We start from the raw sequence: 19,707 nt of genomic DNA on the forward strand, positions 1-19,707 counted from the left end.
AGAAAGGTCTCAGCTTGTCACATAAAACTGGGGATGGACATGAACCTTTTTTTTTTAATTCATTTTGAACTCCACTTAATTTTGTCACTAGTTGCTAAATTTATTTATTCAGTCAGTTCCACCTTACTGCTACTCATTATCCTAAAATTCTTCCCTTTACTCTTTGTGTTAGAAAAATGATCAAAGGGAAGAACATTTCCAGCTCAAGTTGGAATTTATCTTACCTAGAAACTGTAAGGAGAATGGGAAGACTCTGATGCACCAATTGCCATTTTAAACAATGCTTTCCGTCCTTTATTCTGATCTCCATCCCCTCTTTTTTTTTTTTTTTTTTTTTAGCAATAACTCTTCAAGGTGAAATTTCATTTCTCTGATTTTGTAATAAAACAAGGACCTCAAGGGCTCAATTAGAGGATTATGAAGTCTACTGAAACATGAGCAAACTATAATTAAAATAAAGAGCAAATATTCTACAGGCTATGCAAACAAAAGGGTGAGTCTTCAAACGATGTTGGTCTTCAAAAACACCCACAGATACCACAGCAGACTATTTCAATAGTTTCTGGAGTTTACCTTCTTTCTAAAGTGTTTTTCAGCAGTGGAAAGCAGAAGCAACCTCAAACATCACCTCTTTCATTGGAATAGAGTAAGTGGAACTTGAAACATGGATGTCTCATCTAGACTAGACTCAACACAATGTACAGAACCCAGTATTAAATTCCACAATAAAAAGGACAAAATCTGTTCCAGGGAAACAAATATTCTGTTTCAACACTATAATACCACCACTTCAACACATCCTTCACTCACCTTCTCTGTGGCATAGCTCCACAGGCCAACTGTGTGGGAAACATTTGCATCTATTTGAGCCCTATCACAGCAGCCTTCTATTCTCTGTAAGACTTCCAAGCAACTCAAAAACACCCAGCAATCCAAAGCTCCAGGAGGAACTGAGACCTGGAGATGAAGATAAAATTAACTGGGAAATAAACCATCATCAGATGAAAAAATACTTCAGCAAAAGTACTTCTCTTGATACAGCACAGCAAAATCTCTTGGAAGAATTTACTCTCAGAATACGAAAAGCACAGCTCAACTCTTGCTGCCTCCTGAATAATTTATATATATTAGTTAATGAAACATATTAACTAGATTTGATACACTCATCAAGATGCAAGAGAAAGAAGACTAACAGGTCTTGGAAAAATTCCAGAAGTCTGAAAACTCAGCTTAAGGAATACAGAATTAAGAAAATTTTCTGTAAGTAGACTACTACTTTACTACTACTTTTCTAAGGAGGCATCAGTTCTAACTGAGTCTGAAATGAAAAGTATAAAGAAGTGTTAAAAACCTAGAAAAAAAAAATTATTCTGTAAGATTCCTTCACAAAAATAAGCTTATTCCTTGAAGGATAAGACATCTGTCATGAACAATTATTTATAAAATGGAGATGATAACAAAGGAACACAAAAAGAGAAAGATAGAGAAAGACAAGAGAGTCTGATACTAAAATATTTTCAAGAATTAAGATAAAGATGACCATAACTAAAGACATGGAATACAGACACAATAATGGTGCTTCAAAATCCTGTTCATAACCCATGCAAATATGTTCCTTTTAAAAAGACTATAAAAGCCCTAAAACCCATAATAAACCATGTGACTAATGGGATAGGAAAGTCGAAACTATGAGCACAATGAACTTGAAGAAATAGTAAAGATCTGAATTCTGAAGAATTTTCAGGAATACAGAGATCCAAAGAAGAGAGTAGTTTAGCTTTCTACTGTGTGTTCAGTGGTGTCAAGCCATGTTAAGAGGTTTGTCTGCATTAAGAAAAAGGACCACAACGGGGATAAGTACAAGCTATGCACAATTAAGTGTCACTGTCTCACAGTAAGAACACTGCATTCAGTTTGGATCACCCAGCAAGACAGGAACATCAGAATTAGAGACAGTGCAGAGGAAAACTCCAAATACTGGGGGCACAGGACAGACTTGGGATACAGCAAAAGGGGAACTGTAGGAAGTGCCTTCAGAGATCGAGAAGGCTACACTTTGGAAATTAAAAAAAAAAAAAAACAAAACCATAAAATACACACAAATAATACTATCTGTGGGAATTACACATTAGTTTGAGAACACGTGAAGGTGTCAGCAAAGCATCTGAAGCAGATTTGCAGTTTTTAAATGCAGATGAACAGATGGAACTTACTGCCACAATGTCAGACAGCAAAAGTTAGCAGCTGCTGTTATGGCACAGATAAAACTAACAAAGCACCCATGGGATGATGACATGGGTAAGCCACAAAGTGATATTCAGAAACAATCTCTTCTTTTTGTTACAGAGGATTAGCCTGCATAACAGCATAATAACCACTCCGCCTTATTTCCTTCAATACAATACTGCTATAGATTTAAATTATGGGAGCTACAGTTCAACAGATTGGTAATAAATCCATAAAAGAAGCAGACAAATGAGTTTAGAGGATAACTTTCCAGTTAGAAGAACTGGAAAGAAGAATAAAACACTTTAACTAAACATATTTGGGTCCCACATGTGATGTCTAAATTTCTTGCCAAAGCCATCCTCATGATGACACAATCAACTGCAGCACAATTGTTATTACAGCATCATTTTGATAACTCCCAGCCAGCCCTTATTGAATGTTGGTCACCAACAGCTAAACTTGAAAGATCTCATTAGATCACCACTGGATGAAATAATTCACGAAATGGAACAGATGACACTGACTCACTTCCAACAGCTTGAGCTCCTGCACACAGTTGTGAAGAAGCTCCAGGGCTCGCTGGGAAACCTCCCATGGCCTCTGCAGGAAGATCAGCAATGTGCACTGCCGGGAGAACAGGTAACTGCGCAGGTCCAGCAGCGTCGCCTCTTGGTTCTGAATCAGCTCTCTCTTCTCCATGTCTATTGGCTTCCGCAGAATTAAACCATTCCAGCTCCTCACTGGCTGGCAAAAAAAGGTCAGCCAGTTTGCACCATCTAAGTAAACAAAGTTAATATCCAAGAATCAACCACTGCTTTCTAGGAAAGCCTCTTCATCCTCCCTCCAGAGGATGCGAGCTGCCTTAGTTCTTCCCAAGTTTATTACATGGATAAATGACTTAATGCTTACCTTCAAAAAGCAAACCAAAAACCCACCAGAACGTCCACAGCAAGGTAAGATAACTTAATTTCACATTCATTTCCCATAAGCATTCTGTCTTCATTATATGTTTGTTATCAGTATAGTAGCAATCAGCTTCTAATTTATTTATTAGCAATTAAGCCTACCTGAAGTTCAAAACGAACAAGCTTTATCTGTTTAAATATTTCTCATTCAGCCATCATGAATGGATATGCCCCCACTTCTAGGTATTGCATTGGCTTCAGTCAGCACAAATCTATTTCACTGCAATTACTCCTGCACTATATTTTCACCAGATTCATAAAACATATCTGATTAAAGCTGTTATATAACAGCATGTGCTTTAGCTCATTAAAACAGTTTAAAGCTATTTGATACTTCTTGCACAGTAATTTTTCTCAAAAATGAAGTTAAATCTTCTGTAGTGCAGATTAAGCACCTATTTCTATTAAGTTTTGCAGTGATTACCAAACATCTTGTGTAATTTGAGGCAACACTGAATGTACTTCTCCAGGAAGCTCTTTACTGAAAAGCCTAGCAGTGATCTGTAAAAACAGCAGCTGTATCTCAGCCAGATCAATACTTGTGTCATGTCATAGTTCAGGACTCTGGTTGTAACAATCATCCCATTAGAGCAAAACACAGGTTTTCATTAAAAATTGCTTCTAAGCATCACAGACAAGAAACAAAATTTTGTTAAGACTGTAACTGATGGACATTTGTGTTCGCACACAGCATAAAACAAGAGCACAAACTGCCTGGTGCAGCCTCCCTGTGACTGCCCAAAACACAGGGCTGCTCAGCACAGTGAAGGAATTCATGCAATCAACATTTATTTCAGATTTTCAGACACTTACCACCAGCCCCAAAGTTGACAACATACTGAGAGAACAAGGCATCCAGCTCATCATACTGCACCAGGGCATCCTCAAACTGCTGCAGCATCTCAAAGACAAAGGCCAGCTCTTCCTTTTGGCACACAAGCAATACAGGGAACATGTTACTGACATTATTTATGTCTGGTATTACAGCCTGTCCTCATCTATCTATCCACAGAGCTCCAGGAACTACTTTTGCTAATTTTCATTTCACACATCTAGAAAAACCTGCCATTGAAGCAGATTTCTTCCCAACACAGGGAGGTCCACAAAAGAAGATTAAATCATACAGCTCTGCCAGTAAATTCTGATGTGTATCCAGATCCTGATTCACTACAAGATATTGCTCATAGATCTATTAAAAGTTTGAATTTAAATAAGTAAATTAATAAATGCTGAAGATTCATCTCCCATAATAGTACTGATGATTTCCCCTCAGTTTACAACGTAAAGGCATCAATTGCAGTGCATCATAAAAGGATTTTTTGTACACAAAGCCAGACTGCTAAGTAGAAAAGGCCTCAAAATAAGATATATCCTATGCAAAAGATAGCACATGCAGTCAAAGGAGACATGCGGATTCAGTGGAGTAGATATCAGCATTGTACAGGGACCAGAAAATTCCAAAGGAATCAAGATATTTAATTATATAAAACAAGAGGTTCTTGCTTTTCTCTAAACCAGCTAAAACAAAATTGTATTTATATCTACATAAAAAAATAGAATTCATAGTACTCTCTACATGGATTACTTCAAAATAGACACTATTCTAAACATCACCTCTATAAATACTGATAACAATCTAAACAAAGAAAACAGCAGCATTCATGTTAAATACCAATTGCAAGTTTGAGTGTGTATGCACAGTAACAGGACATTAACCCCAAATTCAAGATCAACTACTAAAACACTTTCTAGATGCAATTTGTTTGCTTCAATTGAGGTTCATAAAATTTTGACAAGCCTGAAGAGATTCTGCTTTTTTAACAGCAGGAAGCTGTATTACTGCATTATCCGTATTAAAAGGTAACTCAAACCTGCTGCACATGGGATCCAATAATGCTGCTTTTAAATCAGTCTCCATAACTCCTGCCACAACCCTCAAAGAATGATCAGAACATTAAAAGTACCAGAAATCCAACCACAACAAAAAAAGCAGCATTTTTGAAACTAAGACTAAAGTATTTTCTTCAGTATCAAGAGACTCCTAATCAAGTGACATTTACCTGGACCATGAAATACTCGCAGAAGCTCCATCCTGGCTCAGTCCTTTTCTCTCTCAGAGTTCTCATGTCATCTTCAAACTTGCCTAAGTTTTTGGTAAAGGACATGAGAAGCAATGTCCTGAGTTTGGTCAGGAAGGCATTCCAAGATTCCTGAGAACGGGAAGAGTCTTTCAAAGGGTCAGAAAGTACCACACATCTGTAAAGAGATTGATAAAACTCTATTTGAGGAAGAAAACACATAATTCACATATAAATGCCCAGCTGAATAATGTGCATTCATGACAAATTCAGAATGAACAATATTTAGGTTTTCATTCCCCATTAATCAGAGGAAAAAAAACTAGATGAGGGTTATGTTTGTTTGGAGGCAGCTATGTTGGGGTTTTGGTTTGTTTGTTTTTTTTTTTTTTTTTTTTTGGCTGGTGCTTGGTAGCTTTTTAAAAACTTTGTCATGTGATATAGCTTATGAGAAGGGTTAAGTATTTTACCCAGATTGAATACTCTAAAGCTTTTATTTTTTTTAAGCAAATAATGAGTATATTATTCTAACTTCTTAAATATAAGTAATGCTGTAGCTAACCTAGAAAAGAAAAGTCTGCCTAGCAATACAAATCAGCAGAACAGCAAATATAGATACTCCTGGTAAAGATTATACAAAACCAGGATCTATTTGATCACATATAGTCAGCCTTTCCTAACTCACTTGAAATAATCATCCATAATAGATTCTTGAAATATCTCAGTCTGGTTTTACACATGCTATGTGTTAAAACTTCCTCTGCTTTTCTCAGAAAAGAAATAGATCCCATTAATTTACAAATAAATTGACTTTTCATAGCATCTTCCTTCCTCAGTTTTTTGATCACAATTAACATCCAAAAACCTAATGATATCTCTAAAGACAGGAAAATCTCTCATCCAAGTAAAACACTATTTCTGATTAGAAAATCCTATTTTGTTGGCTTTAATGAAAGCAAGAACAGTTTTATACATTCATTACTATTTCCTTAGAATAAGAACACCTGAAGAAACTGGCCATACGTCAATTATCTCAGACTGGAAATGTGATTAAGTGAACACCAGAAAGTACAATGGCAAAAAATAAGCCCTATTGGCTTCATATTCCCTATTCATATTCACCTCACTCCCATTACCTGCAACTCTGGTAAGACTTTTGCAAGCACCTAAACAAACAAAAAACCCTGAAGGTCTAAAAGCTGATTAACATCACACTGTTCCCCTTAAACCTCCCTAAGCCAGGAGGAGATACTTGAAATCTATTTGACACACATTTCAAAGCTGCCACAAACCCAGGAAAACTGAAAATAAAATTCATCCCTTTATTCTTTGTGCCAGCCTTCTTCAAAGCACAGATCTTACAGAGCCACCAGTTTGAATGCTGGACATCAAGGGAAGATTTTAAATGAGCAAGGAATATCTTGCATATGGAGCTGAGTTTATAAATCAGCACACTGGTCAAAGAATGAAAATGTTTGCAAGCACAAGAACTCTCACCTGTCACTTTGCTTGTTACAGAAGTCATTCCTTATTTTATCTACTATAGAGGTTCGGGGCAGGATATTGGTTTTGTTCTTTTTCTTGGCATCACTCTCAACCACCACAATCAGCCAGTCCACTGAGCTGTGAGCTTTGAGAACGTTCTGCCACTTGGTGATGTCATCCTTGACTGCGGTTTTGTACACTTCCGTGTCCTGGGATGAGAAGTGGTGAATCATCAAACCAAACAGACATTCTGAACAATTTCAAAAGGCAAGTTTTGTTCCAAAAGAAGGCAAACAGAAAGACCTATCAAATGGGATTAGTGACAGTAAATTCACTTTCTGAAAAAAATCAAATAAGGTAAAACATAGTAACATTCTAGTCTTTTAATTGAATTTATTTCCAATATTTTGATTAACAGCAGATATAGTATTTGGTACATTATTATTCTTTAGATGACTGCAATATTTAAACAACATTTAAACTCTTTATTTTCCATTTTCTGGATCTTTACAATAAGAACATGTTTGAAATTACAAAGCTGAACTGTTTTATTCTCACATAGTAACAGAAGTGTGATATTTCCACCTTCTGCACTGCTCACATCTCAACCTGTTTAAAAGCTTTTCCATTAAAAAAAAAAATTAAAAAGCAGAAGCATTGTTTGTAATTATTTTGCTTCTGGGTTGGTGTTATACAGATAAATACAGATAATTCTTAAGGCTGTTCTGGATTCTCTTTGACTGGTCACAGATCAGATGTCACCTCTGTCCTTCAAGTGGATAATTCATTCACAACAGAGGCAAACCAAAAGGCAGTGAACTGGAGATAAACAGGATTAAGACATTCCAACTCTTGCCCAGTTACATTGCTGACATCCACCAGTACCTGACACACACAGAAGATGGAACTAAAGGAGAAAAAGCCTATCTTTAGGTTTCAGTGCACCAACAGATCATAACTGACCTACCCTGGCCACATTTCTGTCTTACAAAGAAAGTGCACTGTGCCACTGCAGTATCACTGTAAGATCCTGGGGGTTTTTGTGACAAAGTACTGAAAACAGGTTATTCAAATGCCTGTCCTCTTAGTGTCAAGTAACATTACAAACAGATACTGCATGTGGCCAGAAGTGCTCAAGCTGAGTTTTGTTTCCAGCAATATATCAGGTATGCATGCTTATGCAACCCAGACTTAATTGTTTTGACTTTCTGCTTGTGCTGTCTGTTATTTTCATTTGCTTTTCATGCTTATGGTGAACAATTTGATTTTTAAATTTGAGTTTTTCCAAGTACTTACACAACATTCTGTCCAATAAATATGAAGGAAGGGAAAAGTCAAAAGGGCTTTATTCCCCTCTTTGGGTAGTAGCTCCTCTTTAAACTGAACAAAGTTGGATTCCAGGTGAATCATCTTCGGAGCACGGCCATAAGACCTACAGAGTTTAAAAACTGAAATTAGCAGTCAGAATAGAAAAATGAACATGTCTTGTGGGGAAGAGAAATAAACCAAAATACTCTGGCCCTGGAAACCCACAAACTACACTCACTGCAGTTGGTATAAAGTCAACTAAAACGTGGTATTGCTTGAAATGAGATAAAAGCTCCTTTTTGAAGAACAGCAGCTAGAAGCTCTTCAGCTTTCTTTCAGTAAAAGATTTTCTCTAGGACAAGTAGAAAATACCAAATAAGAGAATTCCCCCAGAATTTTTTCCAATCACAAAACATTCAAATACATTAAATGTATTTCTGAAGGGAAATGCATCTAATTCCATGTGAGTTCTACCTATATTCTCATTGAGAATAAAGCATACCACTTTCAGAAAACATATGCCAAATTACATCAAAGCACACCAAGAAAACCCACAAACCACAAAATCAGGAGGAGAAACACAGCATTACTATCATTTTTCTTTAGGCAAAGTTGAAGGATTGAAAAGATCATCCTGAAGTGCACAACATTCACTTTGATTATCTAATTTCTCCAATTTCTTCGAGTCAGTTGCTCTATTCAACTCAATTTATGGTAAGAGCTCCTCAGAACACAACAAATACACATTGACCCAGGTCAAAATCAGACACAGAAACAGAATCACAGAATAAAATGTAAGTTTACCTCCTCCATTCCATGGGTTCTCTAGGAAGCTGCTGAGAAAGTGTAGGATACAAGGAAGTAAATAAATTCTGATCTCCAGCACCTGAAAATGAAAGGCATTAATATATTAGCATGTGCAAATTATAGAATGTATATTAATATGCTATTCTACTAATGGTCTGCTGTTATTAAGAACATTTAATTTTGTCTGCTACGTGGAAACTGGAGTCCAGCACTGAATTAGAGTTTTTTAAATCACTCTGAAGACCTAATACAACACTTTTAAGCAGACACTGTTACAAACTTCCTACTGTGATTTTCCACAGAGCTACATAATCCATATACCAAAGAGAGTATCATAAAGCTGGTCCAGCTCCAAAAACAAAACAAGCAGTTCCTTAGCTGGAGTCATTGGTTTAAAAAAAAAAAAAAAAAGTATATTCAAAAATATTCCAGAATTTAGACTTCCCAAAACAGAAGACTGGATAGAGAGTGGTTCCCATCATTCTGTAGCTGGGCCTATGCTGAGAAAATCTGGTTTAGCACATGTTCTATGTTTTACTGGATATGATTCCTCTCTCCTCATTTTCTGGGACTAGTGTTAATACAAAACACCTCCCTGACTACCATGCTGTTCTTCAGAAACATGAGGTCTGTTAACACAGTGCAGGTCCCAGACTACTACATTAAATACAACACCACTGCAGGAGCTACTTATATACAAGCCAGAACAAAATGTAGTGTCTACCACATGAAAAAAATGTATTATCAGTAACTTTCAACAATAATTCTTAAATTCTCTTAGGTTCAGGGAGGATATGACAAGGACAAGACATAAATTAATATTTTAACAGCCTTACAGGCAATTCTGCTAATTCCTGGTGGTTTTCCTTTTCACAATCATTATGCACACCAGAACAGGAAGATCTTCTCATCTTCCTGTGGAACTGGAAACTGCAGCTGAAGAAGTACCTGACATCCTTTCTTCTCACTCCCACCCCCCAGTCTCACATCCAGGCAGAAATCCAGGTATTACCTCCATCTTCCTTTAGCATTCTTTAATTCATCTTAGAAATCCTTTTCTAGTCCACTCTCCCCAATTTTTTCATCTGTATTTTTATTCTCACATGTAGTACTTTGATTACCAACACTAACACAATTCTATCACCACACAATGAAGTATATTAAAAATTAAAGTTTAAAAGTCTGATTAAGTGCAAGAAAAGCAAAAATAGCTCTTCTGATGCCTGACCACATTAGCTATTATTCAACAATGCAATTTCATAAAATAGCTAAAAAACCAAAACAAAATCAATTAGTACTTTACCCCTCTTTCTCCAGAAAAGTACCGAATGCTTGATCCTTCACCTTCATCCCATCTGAATTAAGTGTACCATATCACATGCTATTTAAAACCACAAACAAATGCCCTGAATGAATACTGAAACAAGTGTTAGTCATAGTATTAATGCTGTTTTATACCAAGCTACACCTCTGTGAGCCAAGCTGAGAACAGTCTATTGATTTGCAACTCATTACTGCCCACAGAGAGTGAAACATGGCTTAGTGACTTAGCAGCAGCACGATGACCACATCAAAATGAGAGCCTGTGAGCTCCAAATCTGCTGGAAAGAACAAGCCACATATTTTATCTCTGGAACATAGCAAAGTATTTTTTCTACACTGCACATAAAAATTCAATGTATGGCACAAAACTATTCCAAAATTCAACATCTTAAGTAAAAAGGACTGCTATTGAATACAGAGGAACTAAAGGATAATGTGTAAGTACCCTGCTATTCAGACAGACACATCACATTATCAGCTTAAAACGGGTATATTCATTTCAAAACCAGTCAGCTTTTTCCCCTCCATTGGTTTTGAGGGCATATCAAATACATAAGAATGTGTTTTATGATCAAGGCAACACAGCCCTCTAGGATTAGAAGAAAAGTGAGAACAGACCTTCAATGTGAAATACATTGGTTGTCTTTGAACACAGACCAAAGATGCTTCCACATATTTCCAACACCCAAAGGGCTGCAACATTTCATGTTCTGCTCAACTGGACCCAGTATCTACTGTAATCAGCATGTTTGAGCTGATCAAGCCAAGAACATTAAAATGAAGTTATCAGCAGGCAACACCAGCACAGCACTGACACAGGACCAGCACTGATACCAGTGAGTATAGCAAGGAATTGTTAGAGCTGTCAGACTGGCAAGATGCACAATAAATTGTGAACTGGGTGCTACTGGGATGCAGGGAGGGAGGGGAGCACTTCACAGCATGCAGAAAAGAGCACAACCTGCACAAAGAACAGAAAGTCCCAAATAAATCACTATTTCTGGAGTGGTGTTGAACAAGATTCATATGGCTCAAGAGACCTCAAGCATGGCAGAAGTCTCATTCTTTTCTCTACAAATATGCCTCTGATGTCTCAGTAGTTGGTGTATCTATGATCTACTTTCCAAAATGTTAAAAAACAAAAAAAGGAAAAAAAAATGGAAAATAAGAAATAAAGGAGAAAATACAAACAACACCACTACAGGAATTTTTGCTTGCATTTGACCGAATTCTATGAATTTAGAATTAAACATTCCAAAACCCCAAGTAACCCTGGAATTCAAACTTAGAGCAAACCCAAAGAGTCTGCACAAAAGTCTGAGAATTGCTTCAAATATTTAGTTGTAGGACTTTTTGTCATTTTTTTGCAAGTTGGTGAGGAGGTTGTTTTGTTTGAGATGTTTTGGAAAAAGAAAAAAAAGAAACAAAAAAGATGATGACACAACCATATCACAGCAAATTCATTCCAGTGGATTGGTCTCAACACTAAGACCAAGCAAAACTATTCTACGGCTGTCAGTAATGGAGCCAGAGTGTAAATTATTATCAGATACAACTGAAAGGGACAAGGAAGGATGTGCGTATATGGGAAGGAAAAGTAATTCTGGAATCCTATCATAATTAAAATCAAGAAGCCTTCTAGAGAAGGGTTTTCATCTTTCAGAACCTACAGGCAAATAAGACCAAAATATCCCATAGAGATAACTAGGGAGTAACATTAGAGTCTGATAACCTCCTGGAAGACCTACCTCAGCTTTTAAACCATATATGTCTGAATTAATGTCTGAATTGACCTGGAAGTTAACAGAAAGAAAACAGTAACTCTTTCAGTGATACCACACTAAATACAGGGTGCTTCAGCACATGAAGTGATAACACACAATAACTGAAAGCAGTAATGTTCAAGTGATATACATTAAAAAGAAACACCCCAGGAGAAAGAGAAGACAAAGCACCTGTTTCCTTTCTTCCTACAGGACAGAGTTCAAAGGGTAGGGCCTTTGCCACTTATCTGAACACTTCATGAATTGTGGGCGGAGAATGGATCGGGAGCAGCCCTGAGGAGAGGGAATTGGGGGTGTTGGCTGAGGAGGAGCTCAAACATGGCCAGGCCATGTGCACTGACAGTCCAAAAAGCCAAAAGTGTCCTGGGCTGCATCCAAAGCACCGTGGGCAGCAGGGGAGGGGGGAATTCTGCCCCTCCATCCCACTCAGGTGAGACCCCAACCTGCAGAGCTGCCTCCAGCCCTGGGGTCCCCAGCAGGACAGTGACAAACCAGTTGGAGTGGGACCAGAAGAGGGACAAAAGATACTCAGAGTGCTGGGGCACCTCTGCTATGGACAGGGGCTGAGAGAGGGGCTTGTTCAGCCTGGAGAAGAGACCTTAGAGGCCCTTCCAGTGCCTAAAGGTCCTCCAAGAGAGCTGGAGAGGGACATTGTACAAGGGCCTGGAGTGACAGAACAAGGGGCAATGGCTTTAAGTTGACAGGGGGTAGATTTAGACATCAGGATGAAATTCTTCCCTGTGAGGGTGGGCAGGCGTGGCACAGGGTGCCCAGAGAAGCTGTAGCTGCCCCATCCCTGGAAGTGTTCAAGGTCAGGCAGGATGGGGCTTGGAGCAACTTGGGATAGTGTAAGGTGTCCCTGCTCATGGCAGGGGTTTGGAACAGGACGATCTTTAAAGTCTTTTCCAATCCAAACAATTCTGTGATTCTTTCCTCCTTGTCTTTCTTCCTGGTATTTTGGTAGATCAAATCAGTGCAGCCTTCTTCCCTTCCCTCTTTCCCTATCTAGGACACTTGTTCTACTATAAATTTGTACAGGAACAATGAAAACCGGAATTACCACCTAACCAGGACTTCCAAGGGGAACATGCACTCTTTGTAGCAGCTGTCTAATACCAAAGAACCACAAAATATTGACATTTTTTAGGCATGCCTGCCTAAAACTACCAAAATCCCCAATAATCTTTTTTCCTAACAGTTTCCAAACTTCTTAGATGCTTAGAGGCTTTGTCGCTACAGTATCTATATATATATCACAGTGATATTTTTTTTCCTCTAGAGGAAATTATCCTAACCCACTAACTACACAGGCAGTTTAAAACAAAAACTCCTGAGGTCAGATGACTAAAGAAGACAAATATTTTCCTTTGATACCAATGACAAGCCCAGTCAACTGAGATAAAAGGCTTTGAATACCTTTAAAAGAACACAGGCCCAAGACTACACTTCATAGTTTTGTTTAGGTTTTATCTCCAAGTATCATGCACAGCTAACTTTCTGACCCCACTTATTTTTCAAAAATTTCTACTATGGATCTTTTTTCTTAAATCACTAGCCTATAAGAAGTGGATCTACCTGAAGTTTTGGCAAAGTTTTTATATTTACATCTTTTAAAGGTCCTCCTCCCTCCCAACTCAAATTCATATTCAAAAGAGGTCTAAAAACCAAAACATAGCACAGCTTAATTGCTATATAAAAACCATAGCTGATTCACTAGAAGAAAATCCTTTTAGCAAAACTCCACTGCTGCGCTTCTGAATCTGTAAAACAGGTTAAAACTAACAAGTATATGCCAGTTCTTCTCATGACAAATGTAATCAAATATTTAAGCACAGAATAATGTATCAACTACACAACAGTGATGACTTCCAATGCAGGCAGGAGTTCTGGTCAAGAACAAGGAAAATGAATTTATAGGATATAGCTGTTAAATGGTCTCACTAGCAGCAAATCATTTTAATCACTTGGGCTACATCCCATTTCTTGCTGGCACATTTTTTTATTACATCTATCTACTAGTAACAGAAGAACCTTTGAATCAAGCTCTTCTAGTCCCAGAACAATATTCTTAACTGCAAGTATTTATTTTCACCACAAAATTGCACAAAAAAGATGCAAAATTCTTCTCTTTCCCTCCCCACCCCTTACTTTTATTAATTTTTCTGTTCCTGCTGTAGATAATTGCAAACATTTTCTATTCTTGGGCCTACAAAGCATTTGCTGATGGTTTTTCTGTTGCTGTATCACAGCACATTCTGAACACGGACCTGATAAAAATGATGCACGCCATTCTCTCTAAATATACATGAAGTCCATTGTGCTAAAACAGATTATTGACAGTGAGAGCAAACATGCAAACACACAATATAAACACACAGTAGACAATATAAACAGATACTACGAGCTGATAATGGAATATTCCACAACTGCATGAAGATAATTACAATAAATTGTTAGGAAAGCTCTGAAAAACCTAATAATTACTTCATCTTGCAGAATTGCCTTTAGTCTTCAGCCTCCTTTTCATATGGATAGAGCCAATAATTTAAGTGCAAATCAGCTACATAAGGATGAGTTCTTTGGCTGATATATATGTGCAATAACATTATACTGAAGCTCCAAAGACTTTCTCAAAGTTTCAAACAGGATTCCTGAGAAGGAAACAACATTGTTTGGGTTTCCTAGGAAAGCAATCTGCGCTGGCTTAGAGATTTTGTAAAGTCAACATTTTACAGAAACTAATCAAGTTCAAGATGTTTGATGCAAACACTCAACTTGCCTCTGCAAAAAAACCAAAAAAATTAATGAAGCTAAAAATAATCCTTCTACAGCAGTGAGAAAGCTGTAAGATGACTCAAAAACACTTTGTAAGCTTACCAGGTCTGGTAGCAATGCAGATAAATTGCTACAAATGAATTGAGAGTTCACAAAGCAACCTGCCAGAGAGAGCAGAACCACAGCTGGACAGCAAAACTCCCCAGTGGCTTTAGAATCAAGTAAGACTGACAGTGTAAAAAATATGGCTCAAATTAATTTGGAATTGAGTCATCATGGCACTCAGTCCTTCCTGACAAGAGTGATTTAACACTCAAGGGTGCTGCCATACTGAGAAAAGGGAAAACACAAAGCAACTTTCTGTGAATACACTGCTTATCCCACACTTGGAAAATATGGTTGTCTGTATGCCTTGAGAAAGAGTCTCCAGAAGTTTGTCACGCCTTGCCAAATCCTATGAATCTAAAAAGTCTCTGTTAAAACTACAGGTGTTTCCAGTGATGAAAACACAGTAAAAATAAGGCTAATTCACTTACACACAGCTTTTGAGGGCAAAATAATCAAGTTACACCACTGACATGAAAAAAATACTGACAAAAACTGCATTTGCAACTGGCATCAGATGTCCAAGACATGTGGAACCTGCCATTTTTTCCCATAGGCCAAAGCCTGTACACAGAGTGCTGAATTCAGGGTTGTGCCAATATAGCAAATAACAACTGTTACAATACAGATTAACTCGTAGATTTGAAAGCATAACTCTCTTTACCAAAGAAGCATTCCTTTCAGAGCACTGTCAAATTTATTTCAAGTAGGTAAAAACATTAGCTTACAAAACAATTCTGGTATGCACAGTGTTGAAAAGAAGTTTCACTACGAACAAAACTCCCTCTTCAGTTCTCTCTTATTAAGAACAAACCTTAAGAGTTAACAGGAGTTATTTCATGTTGCAAAAAATTACCTGACAGAGATTAATCTGAATCTTGTAGCAAAAGGAAATATGTTCTGAAAAGCACCCTCATTTAACCTTCACTCTTACTTCATATAATCAGAACCCAGCCATCCTCTCACAGGTCTGGTTTTCCCCCATGTGCTCCTTCTGGGTGGAACACTTATCCCAGGCAACTCCAACTGCCTGAAACTGGAACCACAGACAAAAGATAAACTGTGTTTGTTGAGCAGTTTCTAATACCATGGCTTTTAATGTGTTTTGCAATAAACCAGCACCAAGTCAATCCTTGCCCTGGAAGGCCAAGCCTCACCTCTCTGTAGATCTCTGGCAATAAAATGCTTAGAGGAGCTTCCCTTCAACTAAGTCATTGCTGGTGCATGCACTTATTTGAAATACTACAGTCTCCAAGTACTCCACTTCTCTGAACAGAGAAGACGAGAAACTAAAGCACTTACAGTAAAATGCATTCCCCATTGAAATAAAATGTTTTGGTTTAAAATGTAGCAAGTCACCCTAACTACATTCACCAGAGGGGTAATCTCTGAGCACTTTTGCTGAATTAACTTAAACTCCTGAGTTAGGCTGGCTCAGACCAAGCCACTCTAGTCCATACCAGTAAAGATACTACTCTTGTGTTTTGTCCAGGGCACTAGAAATGATTCCTTCAGTCCAGGAGTGAGGCATACAAATGACACAGAATGCTCACCTCCTATCTCATTTTTAAGTCTGCTGCTACCATACTGGATGGGGAAAAGAACAAAACATTTTACAGCCATAATGTATGCTCACTCACCATACAAAATTAATACTGTTTTCAATATCAGACAACTGGGCTTGATTGAAATTTGGTTAAATTTCATGTTTGGAAGTCTGAAAATTTCCTTGTACAAAGGGACCAGAGTTCTTTTCAGCACCCACTAACAAAAAATGCAAGGTTTTACCCTGAGGTAAAACTTTGTGAACTTCAACAGATTAAAATGTTACTTATATCACAAAGGAACAGTGAAGACTGACCTGCACCACCAAGCCCCCTGCCACACAAATGGTGATTCTCCAATGCTGAATACACATAAAGCCAGAAAATCTAAAAAGCAAGCCCCCACAGCCTGAACTGTAGCATTAACACCAGCAAGCAATATCCTCCAGATGTTTCTGATATGCACATTTTTTCTGACTTTAAATCTGAAGTGAAATGGATTCCAAAATTCTTGAAATAGGTGAGCCAGAGAAGATTCAGGACAGATCCTGTTCACTTCAGCTTATGAACTGCATTCAAAAAAAGGAAAAATGTTTAAGACAGAAAAAAGCACATTTATAAAATAGTCTGGACAAAATATATACACACAGAGTTCCGCAATTATACAGCTACAAGGTTACAGTTGGATACTTTTTCTAAGTAAGGCTTAAGACCTTAATCACCAATAAATGCTGACTCCATAATAAGACAACACAGAAGAGTGAAACAAGTTTCTATTTCACAGGCACATCAAGCATTCCCAGTGTTCTAGTGATAAAGTGCAAATATGCATTTTGTTACATCATCAGTAGAGATACTTCTAAGACCAGCCACTGGCTACCTTTTGTTAAAAAAGAAGAAGCAGAATTCTCTATGCTGATTTCATTCACTTCACATTTCTATTAACAACATTAGGGATGTAGTTAGAATAAAAAGACTATTCCGGTTGGAAGGAACCTACCAGGATCATCTGGTCCAACTACATGACCACTTCAGGGCTGACCAAAAGTTACAGCATGTTAAGGGCACTGTCCAAATATCTCTTAGACACTGACAGAGTAGGGACGGACTTAGACAGCTCTCTAAGGAGCCTCTTCCAGTGCTTGACCCCTCTCCTGTTAAAGAAATGCTTCCTAGGGCCCAGCCTAGTCCACGTGCTTGTTTTAAGTGAACTTGGAGCGCACCCCTCTATACACGTGAGAGCAGGAGGGATCCCGTTTTCCATCAGGACCACTTGCCTGTCTCTGATACCCGAAAGAACTAATTCATCGCTGGAAGCAGGAGATCCCGTTTTGGTGAACTAAACCAGGGATGGAACCAAAGCACAGCAGCTGAGGATTAAAGTCTAACGCCAGTGGCAATGCATCAGTGGGATCGCCGCAGAGGATGCCTCCTCGCAACTTCTCTTAGCGCCGGTAAAGCCACACAGAGCTCGCTGGCAGGAAGTTTGGGGTTCACGATTTATTCTCATATCTCACCCTCTTCCCCTAAACACCTCTGAGCACGACATTCCGCTTGTTATTTACCACAGAAACAACCCCAACTTTGCCCCCTGCCATGAGAAAGGGAGGGAAGCAGTGTGGAGGCAAACCCAGCCACCAGATCCCTTTTGAAGGCGCCCTGTCCCCACCCGGAGCTGCGGGAGCCCCCAGAACCATCCCCCCGCTCCTGCCCGCCCAGGGCCCGCAGGGGGCACCGGCCGCACCCGCAGCCCACACTCACAGGTCACGATGGGCTTGTTCTCCATGGTGTAGATCACAGGGGGCTTCTCCCTGCCCTCCTCCTCCTCGGCGGGGTCCATGAGCGGGCGGGGTCGTCAGCCCCGGCTCCCCCGCCCGCCCGGCGCCATGGAAACACGGCCGGGGGGCCGGGCCGGGCCGGGCCGGGCTGGTGCCGGTGCCGCCGCCCCCCGCCTCCCCCCACCCCCTTCCCCGCGTCCCCGCAGCGCCGCTCCGGAGGGGAAGGCGGGCGGCAGAGGCTCATCCGCTTCCTGGATCACCGGGCTGGCATTACCGCTTCCGGGGAGCGCCGCGCCGCCGGGGAACCCGGAACGGGGAAACGGCGGCGCGGGATGCGGGGCAGCGCGGCCCGGGCTCGGGGAGGGTCCGGGGCGCCGCCCTGAGGGACGGAGCCCCGCGCCGCCCTGAGCCCTCGCGGCCGGCGGGAACGGGGTGCTGGAAAACGCCTGTCTTAGGATTGCCTTTTCGCAGATATCACAATGGATATTATGTGTGTAGTGTTAGGAAGTTATGCTGTATTCATTCCCTTAAGTAGTGTCTTAAGTATAGTTTTAGGTTCCAACATAATGTTGAAATAGAGACTATGTATGTGGGGGGAGTTTTGGTTGTTTTTGTTTTTTTTTTTTTTTTTTTTTTAGGAATTTTTTTTTAGGGTTTTTTTAGATACTCGCTTCGAGGAACACCTAAATCTTCCAAGAGAAGAGGAATTTATGGTTTTCTTATCAGAAGAAGCTAATTTCTTCAGGCCTTGCTCAGACGCAAAGACGCCTTGGGGATTAAAGGAAACAGCTGATTTACAAAAGACAGAGTTCTTGTTTTAAATAGAATGTATGCATAACCATGAAGGATGTATAAATATACAACAGGGTATTGTTTTTAAGATTATTCCTTTGTTCACAAGACATGCTTTTCATGACTTAGTGTCCGAGAGCATCCAGACGTTCGTAATTCTTAGCTTTTTATTGTCTGGTAATTGTCCTAACTCTAAACTTTATTACTCTAATTGTATTACTATTTTTATAACCATTTCATTATTATTAAACTTTCAAAATTTTAAAAACCAAGTGATTGACGTTTTTCACAGGGCGAATCACGGAATGGGTTGGAGTGACCTCTGGAGATCACCCAGTCCATTCCCCTGCCAAGGCAGGGTCACCCAGAGCAGTGACACAGGAACGTGTCCAGATGGCTCTGGAATGTCTCCAGAGAGGGACACTCCACTCCCTCCCTGGGCAGCTGTTCCAGAGCTCTGCCACCTCCATGGAAAGAAGTTCCTCCTTGTCTAGGGGTGAAACTTGTCTTGTTTTAGTTTTTGCCCATTGCTCCCTGTCTTGCTGCTGGACACCACTGAAGAGTCTGGCACCATCCTCTTGGCACCCTCCTGGGAGATATTTATATGTATGGATGAGATCCTTTCTCAGCCTTCTGTAGACTAAACAGGTCCTGCTCCTGCAGGCTCTCCTCATAAAAAAGATGCTCTTTATTAAAATGAAACTTATTTAAATCCGTTGCAGGACTTCTGTGAG

The 19,707-nt window shown here is 39.3% G+C and overlaps 1 protein-coding gene across 1 annotated transcript in view; it reads right to left on the reverse strand.

Annotated features, from left to right (window-relative positions):
* TRAPPC10 (trafficking protein particle complex subunit 10) overlaps positions 1 to 18,326 on the reverse strand; it is a 37,468-nt gene extending 19,142 nt beyond the window's left edge. Inside the window, exons 1-8 of the mRNA XM_021540026.1 lie at positions 18,165 to 18,326; positions 8,870 to 8,951; positions 8,054 to 8,189; positions 6,770 to 6,966; positions 5,255 to 5,450; positions 4,008 to 4,119; positions 2,758 to 3,005; positions 811 to 957 (exon numbers count right to left, since the gene is read on the reverse strand). Coding sequence (XP_021395701.1) covers positions 811 to 957; positions 2,758 to 3,005; positions 4,008 to 4,119; positions 5,255 to 5,450; positions 6,770 to 6,966; positions 8,054 to 8,189; positions 8,870 to 8,951; positions 18,165 to 18,243 — 1,197 coding nt within the window. The 5' untranslated portion in view covers positions 18,244 to 18,326. The remainder of the gene's footprint in view (positions 1 to 810; positions 958 to 2,757; positions 3,006 to 4,007; positions 4,120 to 5,254; positions 5,451 to 6,769; positions 6,967 to 8,053; positions 8,190 to 8,869; positions 8,952 to 18,164) is intronic.
* Positions 18,327 to 19,707: the final 1,381 nt, after the last annotated feature.

This window comes from Lonchura striata, chromosome 2 (genome assembly GCF_046129695.1).
Source record: "Lonchura striata isolate bLonStr1 chromosome 2, bLonStr1.mat, whole genome shotgun sequence".
NCBI classification, from domain to species: Eukaryota; Metazoa; Chordata; class Aves; order Passeriformes; family Estrildidae; genus Lonchura; species Lonchura striata.